This window comes from Eriocheir sinensis, chromosome 63, assembly GCF_024679095.1.
Source record: "Eriocheir sinensis breed Jianghai 21 chromosome 63, ASM2467909v1, whole genome shotgun sequence".
NCBI classification, from domain to species: domain Eukaryota; kingdom Metazoa; phylum Arthropoda; class Malacostraca; order Decapoda; family Varunidae; genus Eriocheir; species Eriocheir sinensis.
In genome coordinates, this window is record NC_066571.1 from 4,219,406 (window position 1) to 4,241,385 (window position 21,980).

Consider the following 21,980-nt stretch of genomic DNA (forward strand, 5'->3'; position numbering starts at 1 on the left):
TGGTGGCATTTATCCATCGGATGATATTATAAGAAAATTCCTGCTGGAACCATTACAATAATTAGTGATGACTCTTCTATGTGCATGAGACTAATCAATAACTTCTCAGTACATTAATAGAGGTGTGAAACCCTCAACCAATACTTTGACACTTGGCAACGCCGCGGTGATGTACACTGAGGAGCTGAAATAAATCTTTGCTCTTTTTCACACCTCACTTCACCTTTTGATCGTTCCATCTCGTATTTATCACGGACTAGAAGTTAGAAAGAAATGCTAATCTGACTGACTCACATTATGTATTAGGTAACGAGGTAAATCTAATTGGCTCTACCTTCCATAGTTGATGTAAATGTAGAGCTTTTGCGGGGGTAGCTCTTGATATTCTTACTCCTATTGATGTCGTTCTTTTGTTTATTTGAATTCTCCTATCAATCAATCAATCCTTTTCTTATTGTCATAAATGCACTTTTTTATTGCTAGCTTCGGTTTTTCTGGCTTGGTCCTGGTCTTGGTCTTAGTTTGAGAGTTTGGCAACGTCGCGTCGATATGGGGCGCCGCGCTGATTGGCTGATAGGCTCAGCGGCGCCTATGATTGGTGGCCTCTGCAGTGACGTCACGACCCAAAACAAAGCTGGCCCCGCCCCCTGCCCGCGTCCAACGCTCAGAAAGCTCCTGAACTCCGTTGCATGTAGGTCGGTTGAGACTACATCCGTAACTAACACCACCACCATTGTTCATCCCAAGTAACATCTTAAAACCAATCCTCTTACTCCCGCGGTCTCTCTCGAACGATCCCTCCTGCGTCCCCTTGTTGTTAAAAGCGTGACCGCGAGGCGAGATGGGCGAGGTGGCTGTCAACGGTCGTGGGCCGGTCATGGCGGGCGACCCTATTGAAGAAGTTATGCTCAACGGCACCGTCTCCGAGAGCAAGGAGAATGTCGAGGGATTCATCAACGGTGCCGTGGAACTGACTGAGCGTGTTAAGCGCCGTGCCAAGCGTCCTTCTAAGTTTATGACCAAAGAGTTGAGTCGGGCGAACTCCGACACCCAGGTGATAGCCCCGCTGCGGGCCCTTAAAAACTCCCGCAAGTCCCGTAATGGCTTCGGACGCGGCCTGCCCAAGAAAGGTGAGTACTGCTGCCGTGCCCTTGTTGCTCTTGAATAGCTGTGAGGTTGACTGTGTGTGTGTCATGAGGCTGAGATGTTTGCAAGATGATATCTGAAGAGCTTTTCCGCCTTAACGATTGTTGGTTCCTCATGGTTGTTACGTATGTGAACTTTCATATGATGTGTCTGCCTGTCACACCCCTCATGACAGTGTGTGTTAGGGGCCTGAGATGTTTGCAAGATGATGGCTGAAGGGCTTCTCCGCCTTTACGATTATTTGTTCCTCATGGCTGTTAGGTATGTACATACACTTGTCAATATGACGATCTGCCTGTCACACCCCTCATGACAGTGTGTATTAGGGGCCTGAGATGTTTGCAAGATGATGGCTGAAGGGCTTCCGCCTTTACGATTATTTGTTGCTCATGGCTATTACGTATATACATACACTTGTCAATATGACGATCTGTCTGTCACACCCCTCAAACCCTTTGTTCTGATCTTTTGTGTGTTATTTTATGTGTATCTTAAAAGTTCGATGTTCTGGAGTTACTTTTTTCAGGTGACAGGTGTGTGTTTGTGTGTGATACAATGGTCTTCCAAGTATATATCGGTTTTATATCATTATTGTATCCTGATATTGTAGTACATGACTGATTATACTATATATATGTCCATGAGAAAGACTTTTGCACCTGTCATTTACGGCTTCACGGCATTAACTATCAATACTTTGCGTCATTTAATTACCCCATCACTGCCCACCACCACCGCCCACTCCGCTATCCATTCTTGGCACCCTTCCACATTGGCACCGCTCCACCCCTTATTGCCTCCCCCCACCTCGCTATACGCAGCCCCGTCCCATCCTTCCTTGACAGTGGTGCCACCTTTCCCACGCCCCCTTCCAGCCACTCCCTGTTGTGATCGGCTGCAACAACGCCTCCCACAGTTTCTTCATTCAACCAGCACTCCTCTGCCATCACCACTCCTATTCCCCTCCCATCGTCCCCTCCACTACTCCATAGCAACTGTCACCCCACCTCAACGTTGCACTTCCCTCCCTCCCCCTCCCCATTTCCCCCCTCCCCCCAAAATCAACTCCTTTCCCTCGTCACTCCCTCCCCCCTCTTCCCCATTTATCTCCCCTCCCCCACTTTTTTTTTTCACCGGCACTGCTCGCCTTGGTAGGGTCGTTCACCTACGCCATGTAACTCTCTCTCTCTCTCTCTCTCTCTCTCTCTCTCTCTCTCTCTCTCTCTCTCTCTCTGGGGTGTATGTGTAAGCTGTCGGTAAATATTTGCGTGCTTTTTTTTTTTTTGTGTGTGTGTGTGTGTGTGTGTGTGTCTACGCCAGTGATTCATACCAACTTTCTATGGCCTTGGAAACGTTGCTAGAATTTCTCTCAATCTCTTGCCCCTTTTTGCTGCTGCTGCTGCTTCTTGATGTAACAGGAGGCAACTTGTCGGATAGAACGTAATGGGGTTAGTTAGAGCTTGTCTTACTTGCTCGTTTATTTAGTCAGTATGTATAATAATTGAATAATCGTTAATATATTTTACTTCGCTCTTAATATTACGAATATGAAAAATAGTGTATTTAGTCAGTATGTAGAATAATTGAATAATCGTTAATATATTTTATTTCGCTCTTAATATTAGGAATATGAAAAATAGTGTACGGTAGTAATATAATGTTGCTTGATATCAATTCATATAGTATTGATAATAGATGATGAATTAATTACCGTAATATCAATTCGCCCGCGCCACAAACGTGTTTGGTCGTCCAACAAGCCCCACAAGAGCCTATTAGCGCTATGGGCAGGAAATAAAGAATATAAATATATGTATAATGTGCACATTCTATACAGTCAGAATGCCAAGCCACTCGCGGCGTATAGATCCGCACACAGGGCTTTGTTTGATGTATGTAGGTGATTGAGTTCTCAGATTGCTTCACCCTACTCATCACACTACACGGTGTGTCGGCGCAATACATCCACACAGGTCATCCATCCCGTGCCTGGTTAATGCCAGGGATCAGCTCCTCCACCCAAAGTCACCCTGTGTGTGTGTGTGTGTGTGTTGAAGACCAGTCGGGTCATCTGGATCAGCATAAAAAAAAAAACAACGAATAACAAGTCAGTTATCGATCACGCCACGAACTACCTTTTCCAGATATAGATAAAAGCTGATGCGTTATACAAGTTTACAGCTGATGAGAGAGAGAGAGAGAGAGAGAGCGCGCGCGCGCAAACAGTTTGATGTATAGCAGCTCCCTTTGCCGCGTAGGGCCAGATGTTGTGTGTGTCCTTGAGCTCAGGCGTTTCATAATATTTAGCTCACTTGCCGCCGCCAGTTGGTTAGCCTGTAAATACCCAGGTAGAGGCAGGTGAGGGGATGGAAGAAGAGGAAGTGGGGGGGAGGGAGCGCAGAGGAAGCGGTCATAGAGTACTACATATGGTTTATTTTTTCTCTTTGTGTGTGTGCGAAGTTGAGGGCGATTATATAATAGTTTAAAATCGTGTGCGTATTTGGTAGTATGTATGTTGCTACCAGAGAGAGAGATAAATATTTGAGGGTAACAAATTATTGAGTTTTATATTGTTAGTCTTTATAATAGTGTTGTATGCTTTTTATAGGTTACGGGTTTCTTTTCATGTGTGTGTTCGTGATCCGTGGAAACTGAAGATGTAGTAAATGTTAAGCTATAAAAAGTAAACCGCTTTAATTCATCAACTTCAATCTACTTATCATCTTCCCCTTCGTGATTCCATGTTTTTTATTAATATTTTTTTTCTGTGGTGGTGGGTGAAGTCTATAAATGTTACTAATCTGCCAAAGTTCAAAGTATCGTTGCAAACTCGACCATACGTTTTAGTTTTATCTTTTTCGTTAGTAGTGGCAGTTAGTAGTAGTAGAATTTAAACGCCGTGCTTGGTAACTACTCAATGATATTCGTACCTTACATTACATTATTATTATTTTTCTTTTATCTTTATCAACGCAACGGCAAATTTGACATTTTTTTACGTCCTTGAAGTTTTTTTTTTTTTTTTTCTCTCACCTTCAACATCGCTACGTTTCTTTTCTTTTGTTTCCTTACATTTTCACTTTTTTTCGTGAGTTTGGACGCGCAATGGGGTCCGTTTTTATTTATTTATTTTTATTTTTTGGCGCGTTGGTAATAGGCTGCCGTGAATGAATGAGCAGGGGAGAAACGTGTGAAGGAAATACTTTTTTATTATTATTCACTTATTTGCTTTATTTGATGTGTAGATGTTTTATTTTTCTTCTCAGACGGCTGTTATAATTTTGTTTGAGGGTGGGAACAGGAATAGAAGCAGCCTGTATATAGCGGTTGGGTGAACACACACACACACATACAGACGTGTTGGTGTATGCTGACTGGAGTGCAATAGTAAGCGTGTAATGCGGTTTGTCAGCTTACGTTGTTATGTGGTTGTGGTTTCAAGAATTGCATTGGTAGTGATGATGGTGGTGGTTCTCTCTCTCTCTCTCTCTCTCTCTCTCTCTCTCTCTCTCTCTCTCACACACACACACACACAGCAACAGATGTGTGTGTTACTGTTCCCACCATTATCACCACCACCTCCATCATTACCTTTTCTCCCCGCTAGTCACTATAACCACTACCATTACTACTACCACTTATCACCACTAACACCATTTCTACTACCACTTATCACCAACACCATTACAAAACACGCACTTTTTTCACCCTTATCAACACCATACTCTCATCTAACCATCATCCACCACGACCACCTACTACTACTACTACTACTACTACTATATACTACTACTACTACTATAACCAGACACGCACCCCCCCCACTATCAGTCACGCACCACTCCGTCACCACACCATCATTGCCGCTCCAGTCATGCCTCACCACAGCTCTCACAATCAGCACGCCTTACTCAGCATATTCGCCCGCACACGCACTATCAGCTACCAACTGTTGTCAGGGGCCTGGAGAAACGGGGAAGGGGGGGCAGAGAAAGAGAGAGAAGGGGGGAGTGGAGGGGTCATGGATAAGCAAGAGCGAAGAAGAGGGAGGAAAGTGGAAAGGGTTCAGGAGGAAATGTGAGAGTACGTGGTTTGGAGAGGAAAGAGAAGGGCAGGCAGAGCGGTGGGCAAGGGGCAGCATGATGGGCAGGAGAGGACGCTTGGAAAGGAAATGAGGGCAGGAGCGTGGCCGAAGGGGAGGAGGAGGAGGGAGAGAGGAAGGAAAACATGGGGGCACAAAGGATTGACAGCAGGGAGAGAGGAGGAGGGAGAGGGTCAGGGTAAAGGGGAGGGAGGGCGGGTTAGGGGAAAGAGAAGGGAGAGCGGTTGGAAAGGGAGAGGATGAGTGAGGGAGAGAGGAAGGGTTGGAAACAAGGGAGGTCGTATATTGGGAAAAGGGGAGCTGATGGAGAGAAAAAGGAGGAATGGAAGAAAGGGGGCTGAAGAGGGAAGTGTTTAGCATCTTCACACCCGTAAGCAATCGTTTTGTTTTGTTGTTTTCCATGCAATAAAAAAAATTAAAGTAACTTGATTATATAAGTATTTGAGTGACGGAAAACGGCGTACGCTCCCCGTTAGATACTTTGAAGACGTCGTAAAGTTAAAGAAAGGAACCTAGGGGAGATAAGGATAAAAAAGGGAGTCCAAGTACGATAGCGTCCCTAAGTCTCTATGGTAAGATATGAAAGTAATTATTGATGATTAGATTGATGGAAGACGGCGGAACGTTTTAAAAAAGGGAACTTACGTAAAAAACTCAGGTGAAGGTTTTGATTGCACTGATGAAGATGCGGGTAAAACGGGACTCGAATATGATATTGTTCTTGAGTGTTCTTTTACGGTATGATTTAAGAAAGGAACTAATATAACTTCTATAAAAAAGAAAGAAGAAAAAAACATTATCTGACGAAGGTTTTGATTGCAGTGATGGAAGATAATGATAAAAAGGAACTCGAGTGTGCTAGTGATCTTGAGTGTTGTTGTCAAGGCTTATGTGGCAGTGTATGTATGAGTCACGTGTGTTATCGTTGGAAGGGGAGGGCTGGTGGCCTGGCTGGGGAGCGGGGAGGGGACATGAGGGGGACAAAGACCGGTGTTATGGGTAGATGAGTCACGTGTTTGTTGGTAAATTTAGGATAGGTTGACTTGCTGCGTGGTCTGACATGTTAAAATAATAATAATAATGCCTAACCTCGTAGTTGTATATAGTTTTCTGAACTCAATAAGAAAACTACCACGCTCAATAATACTGAAAATAATAACAATTGCTGTACAACTTTCAGCATTATATAAACCAACTACAACTATCGCTATCACTACTATTACTACAATTATAACAACTACTACCATTACCACACTTACTATATATTATCTATACCACATTCATTACCGCCATTAGAGTTATTTTGGTGATGTTTTGGCATGAACCCCCCCCCCCCCCCCCACACACACACACACATATACATACATACACTTTCCCTACCCACCCTCCCCCACCACAGCTGCCACCACCACTACACTATCATCACCAGTGTCTGTTTTCATGTTTGTCTGTCTGTCTGGGTGCCATGTTACTGCGAAGGGATGGAAGGCAACGCGAACCAAACCTGTCTGGACCGTGTACGTATATAGAAGTCAATACGTATACTCGTCTTGCACGGGATCACGACAAGAATATGACGCCCACTGTCCTCCATTTCCCATACCCGCAGTGTACATGATCAATACCAGTTTGGCTTATGTGGCCTTGCCTTGGTAGTAACATTCAGACAGACAGACAGAAGCAAAGATGATAATAGTATAGTTGTGCTGGTTGCTAAGGTGTGGGTCGGGGTAAGGGGGGGAGTTGAGGGAGATAATGCTAGTGGTTATGTGCTTTTACACCAGAATAACTACAATGGAAGCAATGCAAGTAATAGTAGTAGTAGTAATAGTAGATGTGGTGTCGCCTTGAGAGTTGAAGTTCTTATGCAACGCTGAAAGGACGGAAAGGAAATATCGTTTTATTGATGCATACGAGACGGGAAGTTAAATTGAAGGAATACAATACCTTATGACTGGGTACGAGATCAAAGGGGAGTGAAATATAAGAGGAGAACAAAGTCGAGATGAAAACAAAAAAAACTAACTAGGAGAAACAACCCTAAGGAGAAAAAATGGGAGTAGGAAGATAAAAATTAAACGAGAACATGAGAAGAAACACATAAAGAGAAGGATAAATATGAGAATAAGGAAAATGGGAACTAGAACAAGAGGAAGAGAAGGAGAACCAGGAGGAGAAGGAAATTAAAATCGGAAACGAGAGCAAGAGGAGGAGAACGAACACAAAGAATGGAGGAGAATGAAGACGGAGGCGAGACCAAGGAAAAGGAAAACTAGGAGGAAAAGGAAATCGGGGACGAGGAGTAGGAGTAATCTTGTATTGGGTGTTTGAGGTGTTGGCACTGATGTCCTTGTAGCAAAGGTGTCTGAGGCCACGTGCAGGGGGGAGGACACGTGGCCCCCTCAAGTTGTTCGATCAGCCTTGGCGGGGGTTACTTGGCTCAGGCGTCAGTCCTAGCCAAGAATGTGTGTGTGTGTGTGTGTGTGTGTGTTCACCTATTTATATATCAAACAGGATAGAGTAAACCTCCTTATGTTATTTTATTTAATCTTTTATCTTTAATTTTTTCTGTGTATGTGGACTTGAAGTTACATATTCACGTGTGTGTGTGTGTGTGTGTGTGTGTGTGTGTGTACTTGAGAGCTACATATTCACGTGTGTGTGTGTGTGTGTGTGTGTGTGTGTGTGTGTGTGTCAGAGCTACATATTCACGTGTGTGTGTGTGTGTGTGTGTGGTTTTGAGCCTCGCAAGAAATAGCTTTGTAAACAGTGGCGTGGTGAGAGGTGGTGGTGGTGGTGATGGTTGTGGGTAGTTGGCAGAGCTACGACACGTGCAAGTTTGGTTTTGTTATTATTAGTTTGCAGTCATGTGTGAAGATGCACGTCAGTTTCACCGTATTTAGATATTTAACTTGTCTGAAGCACATATTAAATACTTCGATGTGTGGAAGTTATTCTAGATCAAGTTTATAAATATGTTTTGCCAAGGGAAGTCAGTTATACACATGCTTTCATATTTTGCACTGAAACACCAAGTAATACCGTCTTCTAGGAATAGCTTTGAACTCTCCCTTTGATGTCTGTCGTAAAGTAGAATAACGAGTAAGACGGGAAAGACTTAAAATGTTCTCCCAAAGAAAATGAGAAAAAGAGAAAATGTGATGCACGAAATATATAATAGAAAAATAAATAAGATGTTTACAAAGCTTGCTGAAAATGAAATTAACGATATACCTGGTACTGGTAAATATAAAAACTTGTGAGATTGAAATGCCTGTCTCCTCAGTCTATCAATGTATCTTTATTAGCTTATTATGTAAATTTTAGTATCAGAATTAATAGCATATTCTCATTCGCACACTTTATTTATGTTGATTATATGCCGCTGGGCGAATTAGATCTGTTATTATTATTATTATTTACATGGTCAGCTTGAGTAAATACAACCATAGCCCGGGACTCGTCACCGCCGATGGCTGTTGATATGTCCAGGACACAGTTGACACATGTGATGTTTTTGTTAGGGTTATCGCCGATCTTATCGCTCCCTCGCCTTATCATCACGTTGTTTGTTGTTTTGCTCCATCTTCATTCCACACGAGACCCAGAGAGAGAGAGAGAGAATTTCCTGTGCCCCTGTTCTTAAAATACGTATTTCTTTGTTTTAACATCCTGAGAGAGAGAGAGAGAGAGAGACGGGGTCTGGCAGAACTTCCAGAATTTGCATTGACAAATATTTGAACATTGCCGGAGAGAGAGAGAGAGAGAGAGAGAGAGAGAGAGAGAGACCTTCCAGAACCGTTCAGTGGTTGCCGAATCCTCCAGCAAAGCAGAATGGGCCAGGCGGTAGAGGAGACTGGGTGGACCTTGATCCTTCCCTCCTTATTCTTCCTCAACATCCTCCCTCCTTACAAACCCCCTTTCCTCCCTCTCCTGTACAGACCTGTCCAGACAGGTCTACTCCCCCCCCCTCCCCATCGACCTTTCTCCCTCTTTCCTGCGTCTCCCAGCTCCACTCTCCCTCCCGGAGAGTGGAGCTGGGAGACGCAGGAAAGAGGGAGAAAGGTCGATGGGGAGGGGGGGGGGAGTAGACCTGTCTGGACAGGTCTGGACAGGAGAGGGAGGGAGGGAGGAAAGGGGGTTTGTAAGGAGGGGGAAGATTAAAGGGGTGGTGGGGTTCGTGTGGAAAGGAGAGAGTTGGGAAACGCAGTAAAGGAAAGGGGGAGATAAAGGGGGTTAAGGAGGTAGGAAGGGTGATGTGGGTTCGTGCGAAGGGGAGACTAAAGGGAAATAACGGGTACCTGAGGACGAGGTTAGAGGGGCGTAAATTATAGGGGGAAAAGGTGTAAGGGGGATCAAGGTGAGGGAAGGTGAAGGGGGACGGAGGTAGAAAGGAGGGAGGATGTTGAGGAAGAATAAGGAAGGAAGGATGGGCAAAGTGATAGATGAAGAAGGGAGGGTTTAAAATAAAAGGAGAAAGTGAGAGATGAAAGGATGTGAATAAAGAGGAAGTGGTATAAGGGAAAAGCGTAGGGAAAGGTGTGAAGAAAGAGGAGGAGAGAGGGAAAAAAGGGGAGGAGGGAGAACAGGACAGTTGAAAAGGGGTTTGGGGAGGAAAGGGAATTTGGGAAGAGGGAGGGAGGGTGGATATTATGATGAGATGGTGTGTGTGTGTGTGTGTGTGTGTGTTTAGGGGCGTTGGGTTCAAGCTTCACCGAATCGAGCTCCTCTCTCTCTCTCTCTCTCTCTCTCTCTCTCTCTCTCTCTCTCACACACACACACACACACACACCATTTGCCTGTCTCCTTTGTTTTTCTTCATTTTATCGAATCTTCCCTCCATTTCTCTTTACTCCTTTCCTCTGCGTACCCTCTTCCTCTCCTGTCTCCCTTCGTCTTTCCTCCGTTCGTCCTTTACATCCCTCCCTCCCTCTTTCCCCCCTTTCCTCCCTCTCCCCTCTCTGTACCGCCTTAGTATTGAACGGAGTCTCCCTGCTTACTCTCTCTCTCTCTCTCTCTCTCTCTCATGACAACAAAGCAACTACCACCAACCAACGTTCGCTGTCACAACCACTGCTACCACCACCACCACCACTACTACTACTACTACTACTACTACTACTACTACTACTACTACTACTTTTGTTTACACGTCTACGACTATTGCTCTCGCTCCTCCTACTACAGTTACTACTACCGTTACTACTACTACTACTACTACTGTTGCTCCTGCTGTCACCATACGCCCCATCTCCCCTCCATTCCCCTCGTAATTCGACCTTGACGCGGGTGCTCAGTGTCAAGGTCGGGGGGCTCGGATTGGTCGATTGGGCGGAGGGAGGGAGGCCTGGGATTGGTGGAGCCCTCGACCCACCCACTCGCCTGCCAATCAGCTCGCGCCAAGTCGTAACTGTCGATATTTCGTTATGTAACGCAGATGTGTGGGCGAAATGCGATATTGGGATGAAGGCGTGAGCAAGGGTATCGTTTTTCGGGGATATTCTTTTGTTTTTTCAATCAGTTTTGTTACTTGCATTTTGTTAAAGGTATTGTTTGGGGTGGTTCAAGGGTCAGTGAGACGGAGATGGGCACTGAGGCCATGCGTAGCCATGCCATATACCCATAACTTTACCGTATCTATTTTGTTAGGTCATTGTTCTTTTCTTTATCGATGTGAAATGCCATATTAGGATGAAAGCACTGAGCACAAGCACTTTTTTTTTCATATATAATCGCAAACTTTACATGTTTTCGTTCTTTGCCTATAATTTCTAGCTGATTATTTTCCCCCTTGCTATTTTTTGTCATGTGATTTATGTTATGAAAATTAAATAAGTGGTATATTCCATTTTGTTTGCTTATATAAATCTTTTCCTTTAAGTTTGATCATATTTTCGTTCTTTGCCTATAATTTCTAGCTGATTATTTTCCCCCTTGCTATTTTTTGTCATGTGATTTATGTTATGAAAATGAAACAAGTGGTATATTCCATTTTGTTTGCTTATATAAATCTTTTCCTTTAAGTTTGATCATATTTTCGTTCTTTGCCTATAATTTCTAGCTGATTATTTTCCCCCTTGCTATTTTTTGTCATGTGATTTATGTTATGAAAATGAAACAAGTGGTATATTCCATTTTGTTTGCTTATATAAATCTTTTCCTTTAAGTTTGATAATATTTTCGTTCTTTTACCGCCCATAACTTTACCTTAACTTATTTTTTCATGTAATTGTTCTTCTTTATCAGTACAGTACAATATTAGGAGGAAAAACTGAACACAATGACTTTTTCCTTTCAGTAATCACAATCATTTCCTTCCAAGTTGTATCACATTTTCAGTCTTTCCCTTGATTTCCAACTGATGATTTCCCCTTCGTGTGATAGAGGAATCCCTGAGAGTCAGAAAGTGTTAATACAAAGCTTCTGGCGTATGTTAAATAATGAAGACCGCTGCCTGTCTGTTGCTAAGGAAGGGAAGGAAATAAATAGACGTTGAAGCTTGGAAGTATTGATCAGCTGTGTGGGATGGCTGCTGTGGTTGTCCGTGGCAAGAGGAGGAAAGAGAGGGAGGGAGGGAGGGAAGTGGAGAGAGTAAACGTTAAAACAGCTGCGGCCGACCCTCTTTCCTCCTCCTCCTCCTCCTCTCTCTCTCTCTCTCTCTCTCTCTCTCTCTCTCTCTCTCTCTCGAAGCTTCCTCGGCAAAACGTTACAAAGGAATTTATTTTTTCTATCTTTAATGAACCTGTTTTTGGATGCTTTCGGTTTACTTATCTCTTGACGTATAATAGAAGCAATAGACAATGATAATAGTAATAAATAATAATAGCCTTCATATGCCTATCGGAGTTTTCAATTTTAGTAGGCCTATATGCTATCAGATACGCCTTGAGAACTGTGTTAATCGAAATGTCTCTATTATTATTATTATTATTATTATTGATGTTTTTGTTGTCATTGGTGTACGGCTTTGTGTTTTCCCCTTTTAGTAAATTGACTGTAAATCGATACTGAGAGAGAGAGAGAGAGAGAGAGAGAGAGAGAGAGAGAGAGAGAGAGAGAGAGAGAGCATTGGGGTTGCTGACTGGCTGAAAAATTAGGCCTCGTCGTGTGTTTGTGTGTGTGTGTGTGTGTGTGTCGACAGGTGAAAGGGGCGAGGCCAAAGGTTACGGAGTACTCACACACACACACACACACACACACACACACACGGATACGGATACTGTTATCTTTTCCTTCCTTTATCGATTAGCTCATTCTATTTTTCCTCCTCCTCATCATCATCATCACCATTGGCGTATACCTTCTGACCTGAGTTTATTAAAGCTGAATATCTCTCTCTCTCTCTCTCTCTCTCTCTCTCTCTCTCTCTCTCTCTCTCTCTCTCTGTTAGGGCCGCACAATGACGTCTCCCATCTGTCAATTTGGAGGATTTCATTTGTGTGAAGAGAGAGAGAGAGAGAGAGAGAGAGAGAGACCGATAATTCCCATCAATAGCCAACCATTTCCGGCCTAAACAAGGGGGAAAGGAGGGTCACTTAGACCACTGACGGGGAATCGTTAATGGAAACAAAAGAAAGTAGCCAACCATGTAGAGTTGAAAGGGAAAACATACCAGGAAAGAGGAGACGAAGACATATAAGTAGGGAGCAGGTAAAAGAATGCATGGAAAGAAAGTATATCAGATGAAGGAGAGGAAAAGGTAAAGCGTAAAAAAAATAATAATAAATAAATAAATAAAAAGAGGAAAGGGAAACGAAGGCATACAAGAAAAGTGAGGCAGATAAAGGAATACATAGAAAAAATATATGAGAGGGGTTGCAAAAAAAAAATGTAAAAACTAAATAAAAGGGAAACAGGAGTAGGAGGAGGCAGATGAAGGAAAACAAGGAAAAAATGAAGGGGAAAGTTTGATTGGAAATAGACGTGAAAAAATAAATTAAAGGGGAAGAAATTTGAGAAAAAAAATTGCTTGCAAAAAAGAGCTTGTTATTTTTAATAAACTGAATTATAAGAAAGAAAAGTGGAAATAGTGTTCTAGTAATGTTTATTCCTCCGTTTCTTTTTCTTGAACATCTGATTATATATTTCTTCCTTTTACACTTCTTTGTCTTCATCCACTTCGATTTCCTTTTCTTTCTTCCATTTATTTTTCTTTATTTCCTTTTCTATTTATTTATTTATTTATTTATTTATTCCCCTTTGTCTACGTCCTATCGATTTACATTCCTTCCTATTCCACCTCTTTGTCTTTATCCTTTTCATTTATATTTCCTTCCATTTTTCTTCCTCTATTTTCTTTTGTTTAACCATTTTTCTTCCTCTATTTTCTTTTGTTTAACCTCTGTTCTTTCCCCGTTACCATAGAGAAACTAAAGTCAGGTACACAAATATAGCACGCCGCCTACACACACACACACACACACACACACACACACACACACCTGTACACATACCCTGCTTGCCTCCGCTCCCCACACCTGTCCAGCGTCACCTTGGACAAGCACGGGGCTCAGGTTTCAAGGCCATGGGATCCTTTCTCTTGATATTATTAAAGAAATTATTATATTGCTAAGGTTACTAAAATTCTCTCCGCTTCTCTTCCTCGTCCTCCTCCTCGTCGTCGTCGTCGTCGTCGTCTTGTTCTCCGTTTCATTCTCCTTTTTCTTATTCATCACTTTTTTTTTTTTTTTGTTTTTTTTTTTTTTGCCTTTTCATTTTAGGCCTATATACCTTTTTTTTCCTCCTTCCTTTACTAAGGCTTCCAAAATACACGTCGTCTTCCTCTTATTCGATGTCTTCTTTGTGTTCTATTATATTTTTCTTCCATTCCTTTTCTTCATTTTCCGCGTTCTTTTTTAATATCCTTTTTTTCACTTTCTTCCTCCTCTCATACCTTATTGATCTTAAACTCCTCCTCCTTGACTTCTTATTTCTATTCTTCCTATTGACCTCCTCTTCGACCTCTTCTTCGTCTTGCCGCTGCCAACTCATATTTTTATTCTTCATCTTTTCTTTCTGTTCTTCCTCTTGTGCTATGTGTGAAGTTGCCGCGTTTTATTTATTTATTTATTTTATTTTTTATTTTATTATTCTGGCGCCTCATCAGTTTGTTCACAATTACTGCTAATGGTCTGATTGTGAAAGCCGTGCATATAATCATTATGGATAAGTAACAAGTAATTAATATTGCACGTGTGTGTTTAATTGGCTGGCCTCTCTTGCTTAACGTTAATTGCTTTAGTTATTGATATATACCTGGCTGAGTGCTTGTTTTTATGTAGTGTTTATTTATTGATGAAAGAGATAGTAGTATGTAAACAATTATTCTCAATCTGTATTCTTTTGATCGTTAGTAGTTAGTTTGATTTTATTTACGGTAGAGGAGAATAAATAAAAGGAAAGCAAAGACCTAAAAAAAATGAAATATGAAACTTATCCCACGAAAAATTAACATAAGTTTACATGAAGTTGGTTATCATTATTTTAGGGTGGAGAAAAGCAAAACAAAGAAGAAAGAAAAATAAAGGAAACACGAAACTGATCCCACAAAAAATAAATAATACAAGAATATATACGTGAAATTAGTTGTAAACCTTATGTTCTTATGTTTAGGTAAAAAGGTGTCTTGCTTCTTTACCCCCCTACCCCCACGTCAGGCAAACCTTTCTTAACATAAGAACATAAGAACATAAGAACGTTTTTTTTTTCACCACGATATTTATTTTGGTAGTATTGGTGATAGGAACAGAGTGACGACGATGATGATGATGATGATTACGAAGGGGAAGAAGAAAGTCGGTACCTAGTGATGGTGATGATGGTGAAGTAGTGATAGATGTCAGTTGTGGTGAGAGAACATAAGAACATTTTTTTTCACCACGATATTTATTTTGGTAGTATTGGTGATAGGAACAGAGTGACGACGATGATGATGATGATGATTACGAAGGGGAAGAAGAAAGTCGGTACCTACCTGGTGATGATGGTGAAGTGGTGATAGATGACAGTTGTGGTGAGTTAAGTGGTGAGTGGTGGTGGCAGTGGCGTAGCTCTTTTTAGGGGGGAGAAAAGTGGTGGTAATGGTGGACGATGGAAGAAAGTAGAGATGGTGGTGATGGTGGTGGTGGAGGACCTTTGGTGGTAGCGGTGGTAGTAATGAGTGAATTGATTTGTATGTAGGAAACGGCGAAGAGGGGAGGTTAGAAAAGAAAGGAAAATGGAGAGGAAGAAGTGTAATGGATAGGAATGGATAGTAAAAGAGAGGGATACGAAAGTAGAGGAAAGGAAACAAAGGCGAACTTGGAGGAAATAGAGGGAGGAGATGTTAGAGGAATCAGAAAGAAGGAAAGGAAACGGCAGGGAAGAGAGAAGAAAATGAGGAGAGGAAAGAGTTGAAGGAGAGAAGAAAGAAAGGAAGTGGAATTGGATGTGAGAGGAAAAAAGAAAGAAAGGAAAGAGAGGAGATAAAAGAAAGGAAGAGGAAGTTTACTGTAGGGTCCCCCTCGACTGCCAGGCCTACCACCTTCCAAATACAACTCCGCCAGGCTTCCTAACCTTCCGGCGGCTTGAAGGTCACTGCCAACTCCGTCGTAGTAGAAGTAGCGACAGTAGAAGTAGTAATAGTAGTGTGGTTGTGAGGGTATTAGAATCCACAATGTCGTTAATACTTTACAGTTTTGATAGTAATAGTAGTAGTAGTAGTACTGTAGTAGAGGAGGAGGTGGAGTGGTAGATATGTGGGGGATAGGCTTCGGAGTGGTGTAGAATCGATCTGCCATCTTCTTACTTTACATATTTTCTACTGGGTATTTAAAGTAGCTTAGGTCCTGTAGTAGTAGCAGTAGTAGCTCAGGTCACCGGGTACAAACACAGACGCTTATAGCAGAGTAGAAATACATTTGTTTACATGTCTGTTGTTTCACCCGTCGTAGTGTAGGGGGGAGCGGTGTTGTTTACGCTGTACTTGTTTGTGTGGTAGGCCTAAGTGGGCGTTGTTGTGGTTGGCTGGTGAAGGGAGGGTATTTGGCAGAGGCATGGTGGTGGTGGTAGGTGTTGGCAGTGATCGTGGAAGAGAAATGGCCAGTTTTATATCCTCTTCCGCCTTCCTTTCTCCTTCCAATTTAAGCTTTCTTCTCCTCTAACTCCTCTTCCTCCCCCTCTTCTTTAGTCATCTCTTCTTACTGTTAATATTCTTCTCTTTATCCTATTTCTTCTTGGTTGGAGGGTTTTTTATTATTTACTCTCGCCTTCCTTTCTCCTTCCAATTTAAGCTTTCTTCTCCTCAAACTTCTCTTCCTCCTCCTCTTCTTTATGCATCTCTTCTTACTGTTAATATTCTTTTCTTCATCCTATTTCTTCTTGGTTGGAGGGTTTTTTATTATTTACTCTCGCCTTCCTTTCTCCTTCCAATTTAAGCTTTCTTCTCCTCTAACTCCTCTTCCTCCCCCTCTTCTTTATTCATCTCTTCTTACTGTTAATATTCTTTTCTTTATCCTATTTCTTTTTGGTTGGAGTTTTTTTTATTATTTACTCGCCTTCCTTTCACCCAGTTTGTTTTTTTATCCCCCTAAGTTTCTTTCTTTTCGTATTCCTCCTCTTTCTTATTTTTCTCTTCTTGCTGTTAACATTCGTCTCTCTCCTTTTTCTTTCTGGGGCCTTTTTATCCTTTTTTCCTTTCAGTTTAAGCTTTTTCTCCTCCTTGAACTCCTCTTGCTCCTCCTAAGTTTCGGTCTCCTCACATCCTTCCCCTTTCTCTTCTTCATGCTGGTAACAATCTTTTCTTTCTACTTATTCTTCTCTTCCTCTCTCTCTCTCTCTCTCTCTCTCTCTCTCTCTCTCTCTCTCTCTCTCTCTCTCTCTCTCTCTCTCTCTCTCTCTCTCTCTCTCCTCCTCCTCTCCATCTCGTCTCTTTCATTCTCCTTCATCCTCTCTTCATTCTCCTCCTCACATCCATCTAATTACTCTTACTCATTCTTATTCCTCCTTCTTCCTGCTCTTTCTTATCCCTCCTTCTCCTCCTCAGGCTATAGTCCATTAGTCCCTCTTGACCCTGCCTCACACAACCTCAAATATCTAATCTGCCCCGTGTTGCTATGGGTTCCCTTCTTTTTAAGTGTATACGACAGTCTTCTTCCGTGTATGGTTAGTTTGGGTCAAGAAGCTTAGAATGCTTTCATGGGTACAACGTGACACTGCGGTGATACATGCTGGTTGTCTGTGGTTTGTTTATCTGTGGTTCTCAAACATTCAGGGCTCATAACACCCACATTTGATAAGGCTTTTGTAGAATTTCTGGGTGTTTCCATGGGAACTTTAATGATTCTTATGGTTGTTTGACAAGGCCTCTGCATCATGAACGTGGAAACAAAGCCCATGAGAACCCGACTTATCTTCGTTGTAGTCCAGTTCACTATGTATTTTCGTTTTTAATTTTGGGGGATTTGCTAAACTATACATTTTTGGAATCCTTAGGATGCATAGAATACAAAAAACATTCTTTCCATTTTTTCCCAGGGGTCTGTGGCAGCCATCTTGGATTTTTAAATAAGAGCGTCAAAAATGAAGTTTTTATCTAATCATGGCCTATAAATCTTCACTTTGAAGCATTACATTGTATGATCAGGCACCAAGATTCAATGGAAATGACAAAATTTACCTGTTTAATATGTAAGCAATGTATACATGGTATATCCAGTATGAAAAATTATAAAATTGAGCATCAAACGATTGATATCTTAACATGTAACCGACGTAAATCTTTGCTTATAAATGTGTCATTCGTAAAACACAATTTAATGTCTGAAATAGGAACAGTATAGGTAGTCTTTCCTGAAAGTATAGTCTCATTCATCATTATCACTATCACTGTCATCTGAACCATGAATATCAGCTTGTGAATCTTCATCATTTTCACACTGGTTAGTACAGAGACAAAGATCAGAGCACCGCGAGTTCTTTGATCGACAGGAGCATCTCTGTGAAGAACAGTCGCTCTTGCAGTGACATCTCACCATCTCAATAATGGCCTCGGGTGCAGGAGGAACTTCTGTGGTAATGGGTTTCATCATACCTGTCAAAATATAATAGTATGACATCATACTTGTTATCATGTTCCGTAAATATAATAATATACAATGTATATAAACTCTCTTGAAAGGCACAATAGTGTAAAGTAGCTGTGAGATAACTATGTATTGTATTCTAAAAGGATTTTTTTCTATAAATAATAAATTAATAAATACCTGTGTTATCTTTGTAATAGCCATTCTCTAGTGGATCCAACAGTTCTTGTTGTGGGATGGCTGCCTGGTCCCAGACACGAGCCTGAGCATGGGCCCTCAGAATGTGTTGCTTGAGGGCACCAACTGTTGGGGGAAGCTTGTCACTGTCTGCCATGTATTTGCAGAACATGTGCCATCTCAGCTCTGGAATACTTCTGATGTTGATTCCTTTTGGAGAATAAGCTGCACACACAAATCTAGCCAAACTCTTCTGCCATTTCTCTGTAACTTCACTGTCATTGCCTAGCATCCTCAGAGCTTCAATGATATCATCATCAGCTAATAGATAAATTTTCAGCCATGTGGCCTTGCCTATTCCTGCAAATCTTCCTGTATTGTCTGCACCAGAAAAGGCATGGAAAGCTGGTAATGCCTTTGCCTTCTTGTTACCAAGAGTATCCCAGAAAGGCTGGATCTGTAGGATCCCAGACACCATTGAGATAGATGTATACTTAGGCAGCAAATCATAGTTGGCAATTGCCAGTACAAACACATCAGTGTCAGGGGAGAAGAATCTCAGCTGTATATCACCTTGGTTTCTTCTTGATGCAGATACTGCTAGACATATCATTAATGTGTCTGCTTCCTCGTGGTTATTGTCATCAAAGATTCCAACATCTTTGTTACTTCTGGTTACTCCAGATGCTGAAGTGATGATCAGCTTGGAAGAGTCTTTGCTGTAATCAAGTGTCTTTCTTGCCAGGTATTCTGTCAGGTCAGCCTTCGTCTTGTCATGTGATAGGAACCTACTCATGGGTATGTGCTTGATGCTTGTCTCATCTCTTACTTGGTACTGAACTGGATCCTTCCCTTGGAGTCTCTTCTGTCTTGTTGCATTCTTCAGGGAATTTGACTTGTATGTGTCGAAAACCAGAATGATTTCATCAAATTCCTGTGTAAGGGTCATCAGCCTTTCATAGAAACTGAGGCTCAGGTCTCTAACAGTGATGACTGTTGAGGGTTTCTTAGTCATCTTGTGCACAAGCACCATTCCATCCACAACTGCAATCTTCTTGGTAGGGCACATACTTTCCTCCTCCATGGCTTCCATTTCTGGCTGTGAACCAGTTTCAACAGCTCTATCTGACACGACCTTCTCTAGAGCATGGATGAGCTTTGACTTGTCAGTGCATGGCAAAATTGCCCCATCTGGAGCAAAGAGTGATCTTGGCGTCAGGGTGAGTTCATAGTTGCCAATGGCTTCTTTCTGATCTACATCTCTGTTTGATCTGGCCAAGACCATAAGTCTGCCATATAGGTCTTTTGTTTCTTTCATGTCAATGGTTTTGTCTCGAATCTTGACCATCTGTTTCAAATTGCCAGATGTAAACATCTTATTGTTCTGTTTCTTTAAATTGGCTTGCTTCAGTATCATCTGGCTTGTAGTAACTAAACTTCTGGCAAGGCCCAGTCACTTGAGGCTTCACTCCTTGATATATGAGATGTCTTGGGATCACAACAGCCATGTAAAAAAAAACTTTCATGTGTTGTGTGTTAAAACCTGCCTTATCTAACATTATAATTGTGAACCGCATGGAAACTGGTACTCATTCTGCAAGAAAATTACATTTTTTTACATAATTATCAGATATTGTAGGCATATTTAGAGTCTTTTTTTTTCTCTCAGGCCATTGGAGATGACTTTACTGCTTCCATGGATGCTTAAAGGTTTGCATTCATTGCTGGCATTGGAACCATAGCTGATGCAGCATTCGAGATCCTGCCAAAAATACTAGGAATCGGAGTGACCAGTTTGACGTCCATTTTGACCACCATAGCGATTTAAAAAAAATGGAAAGATTGCTTTTGGGATTCCTCTGGTTCTAAACTTTCAAAAAATGTATAGTTTAACTAATCCCCCAAAAATTAAAACGAACGTGGTATCTACGACATAGCAAACTGGACTATTGTGGCCTTAGGAAGTATTTGTTGTGAGAGTCGACAGTGTCTTGAAAAAATACGGGTCTTGGCAGCAGGCAGGCCATCACTGAGAGGGTGGAGTGTTTGCCTGCCTGTTAAATCTGCCTGGCCAGTGTCGGTTTAAGATTGCATTGAGAATATTACGACATGTGGTGGGGAAGAGGAAGAGGAGGAGGAGGAAATAGGAAATAAGATGAAAGTAAGGGAGGAGAAAAAAAAAGATATATGAAGCATGAAAGAGGAAGGAGAAAAAAGAAACATACTGAAGAGGAGGAGGGAGGAAGGAAGGAGAAAGAAAAGAAGTAGATGAAGAAGAAGAGGGAAATGAAGAAAGGATAAAAAAGAAACGATGAGGAGGAGGAAACATGAAAGAAAAGGAAGAAAGGAGAAAAAAGAAATGATGGAAAGGAGGAAGGAAAAAGAGAGCAAGTAAGGAAGGGAGGAGAAAAAAAAATAGATGAAGAAAGAAGGGAAACAGACGAACCAGATGAAGGAAAGAGAAACATGAAGAAGAAAACGGATTATACTTGAATACTTACTTACAATAATAGGCCTTGCTTTGTTTTGTTGAGGTATATTGACAAGTTGTAAAAGAGGACTGAAAGGAACCGACGAGCGGGTGCAGCTTGGGGGGGAAGGAGGAGGAGGAGGAAGCCCTAGCGAACATGTTAGAGCTGGACTTAGGATTATATATAAATAACCACCTCAATGTCACGGCGTTTCCTGTTAGGTATTTGTTTATTCAAGGATAGTCTTTTCTTTTGTCTTGTTTTTATTATTTTCTTCCTTCTTTGTCTTCTATTTTTTCTTCATTTCCTTCTCCTTTGTTTTGTTTTAGTTTTCCTCTTTTACTGTTTATCTTATTGTCCTTATTTGTTTATTCAAGGTTAGTCTCTTTTCTTCTTTTGTCTTGTTTTTCTTCTTTTCCTCCTCCTTTGTCATGTTTTTGTTTTGTTTTCCTCCTTATCTCCTCATTGTTGTTATTTGGTTATTCAAGGATAGTCTCTTTGTCTTGTCTGTTGTTCTTTTCTCATTCCATTTCCTCCTTTTATCTTATCGTCTCCACCAGTCCATTTCTTTCATCTCTTTATTTATTCAAGTATATTCCCTTTTCTGTTCAGATTGTCTTTTTCTCTCCTCGTCTTTACCAGTTGCTTTATTTATCCACTTTGATTGTTTATTTATTTAGGTATATTCCCCTTTTTTCTTCATCTCTTTCTTCTTTACTCTTCTCGTTCTCCTCGTTTTCACTACCACATATAGTTATCTTTCACCTCTTTTCATTATTTTTTTCCTCCTCCTCCTCCTCCTCCTCCTGCTCTTCTTCCACCGCTTCTCTTTTACTTTTCACGACTTGTCTTAAAATAACGAGAGTGGTGCCCGTATGGTTTCTTTCACTATCTATTCCCTCCAATCACTCCTATCCTTCCCTTCTTCCCTTCCCTTCCCTCCCCTCCTCTTCCCTTTTCTCCAATCATTCACTTACCTCCCCTTTGCTTTTCTTCTCTCCCTCTTCCCTTCCCTTTCCTTCC

At 41.6% G+C, this 21,980-nt stretch overlaps 1 protein-coding gene across 3 annotated transcripts in view; it reads left to right on the plus strand.

Moving 5' to 3' along the window:
* Positions 1 to 652: 652 nt before the first annotated feature.
* The window catches only part of LOC126986879 (programmed cell death protein 4-like), a 39,683-nt gene continuing 18,355 nt past the window's right edge, over positions 653 to 21,980 (plus strand). For all 3 annotated transcript variants that reach the window (XR_007740015.1, XR_007740016.1, XM_050843351.1), the window contains exon 1: positions 653 to 1,130. Coding sequence is in view for 1 of the 3 variants with exons in the window: in XM_050843351.1 (XP_050699308.1) it covers positions 842 to 1,130 (289 nt within the window). In the remaining 2 variants the exon portion in view is untranslated. The remainder of the gene's footprint in view (positions 1,131 to 21,980) is intronic.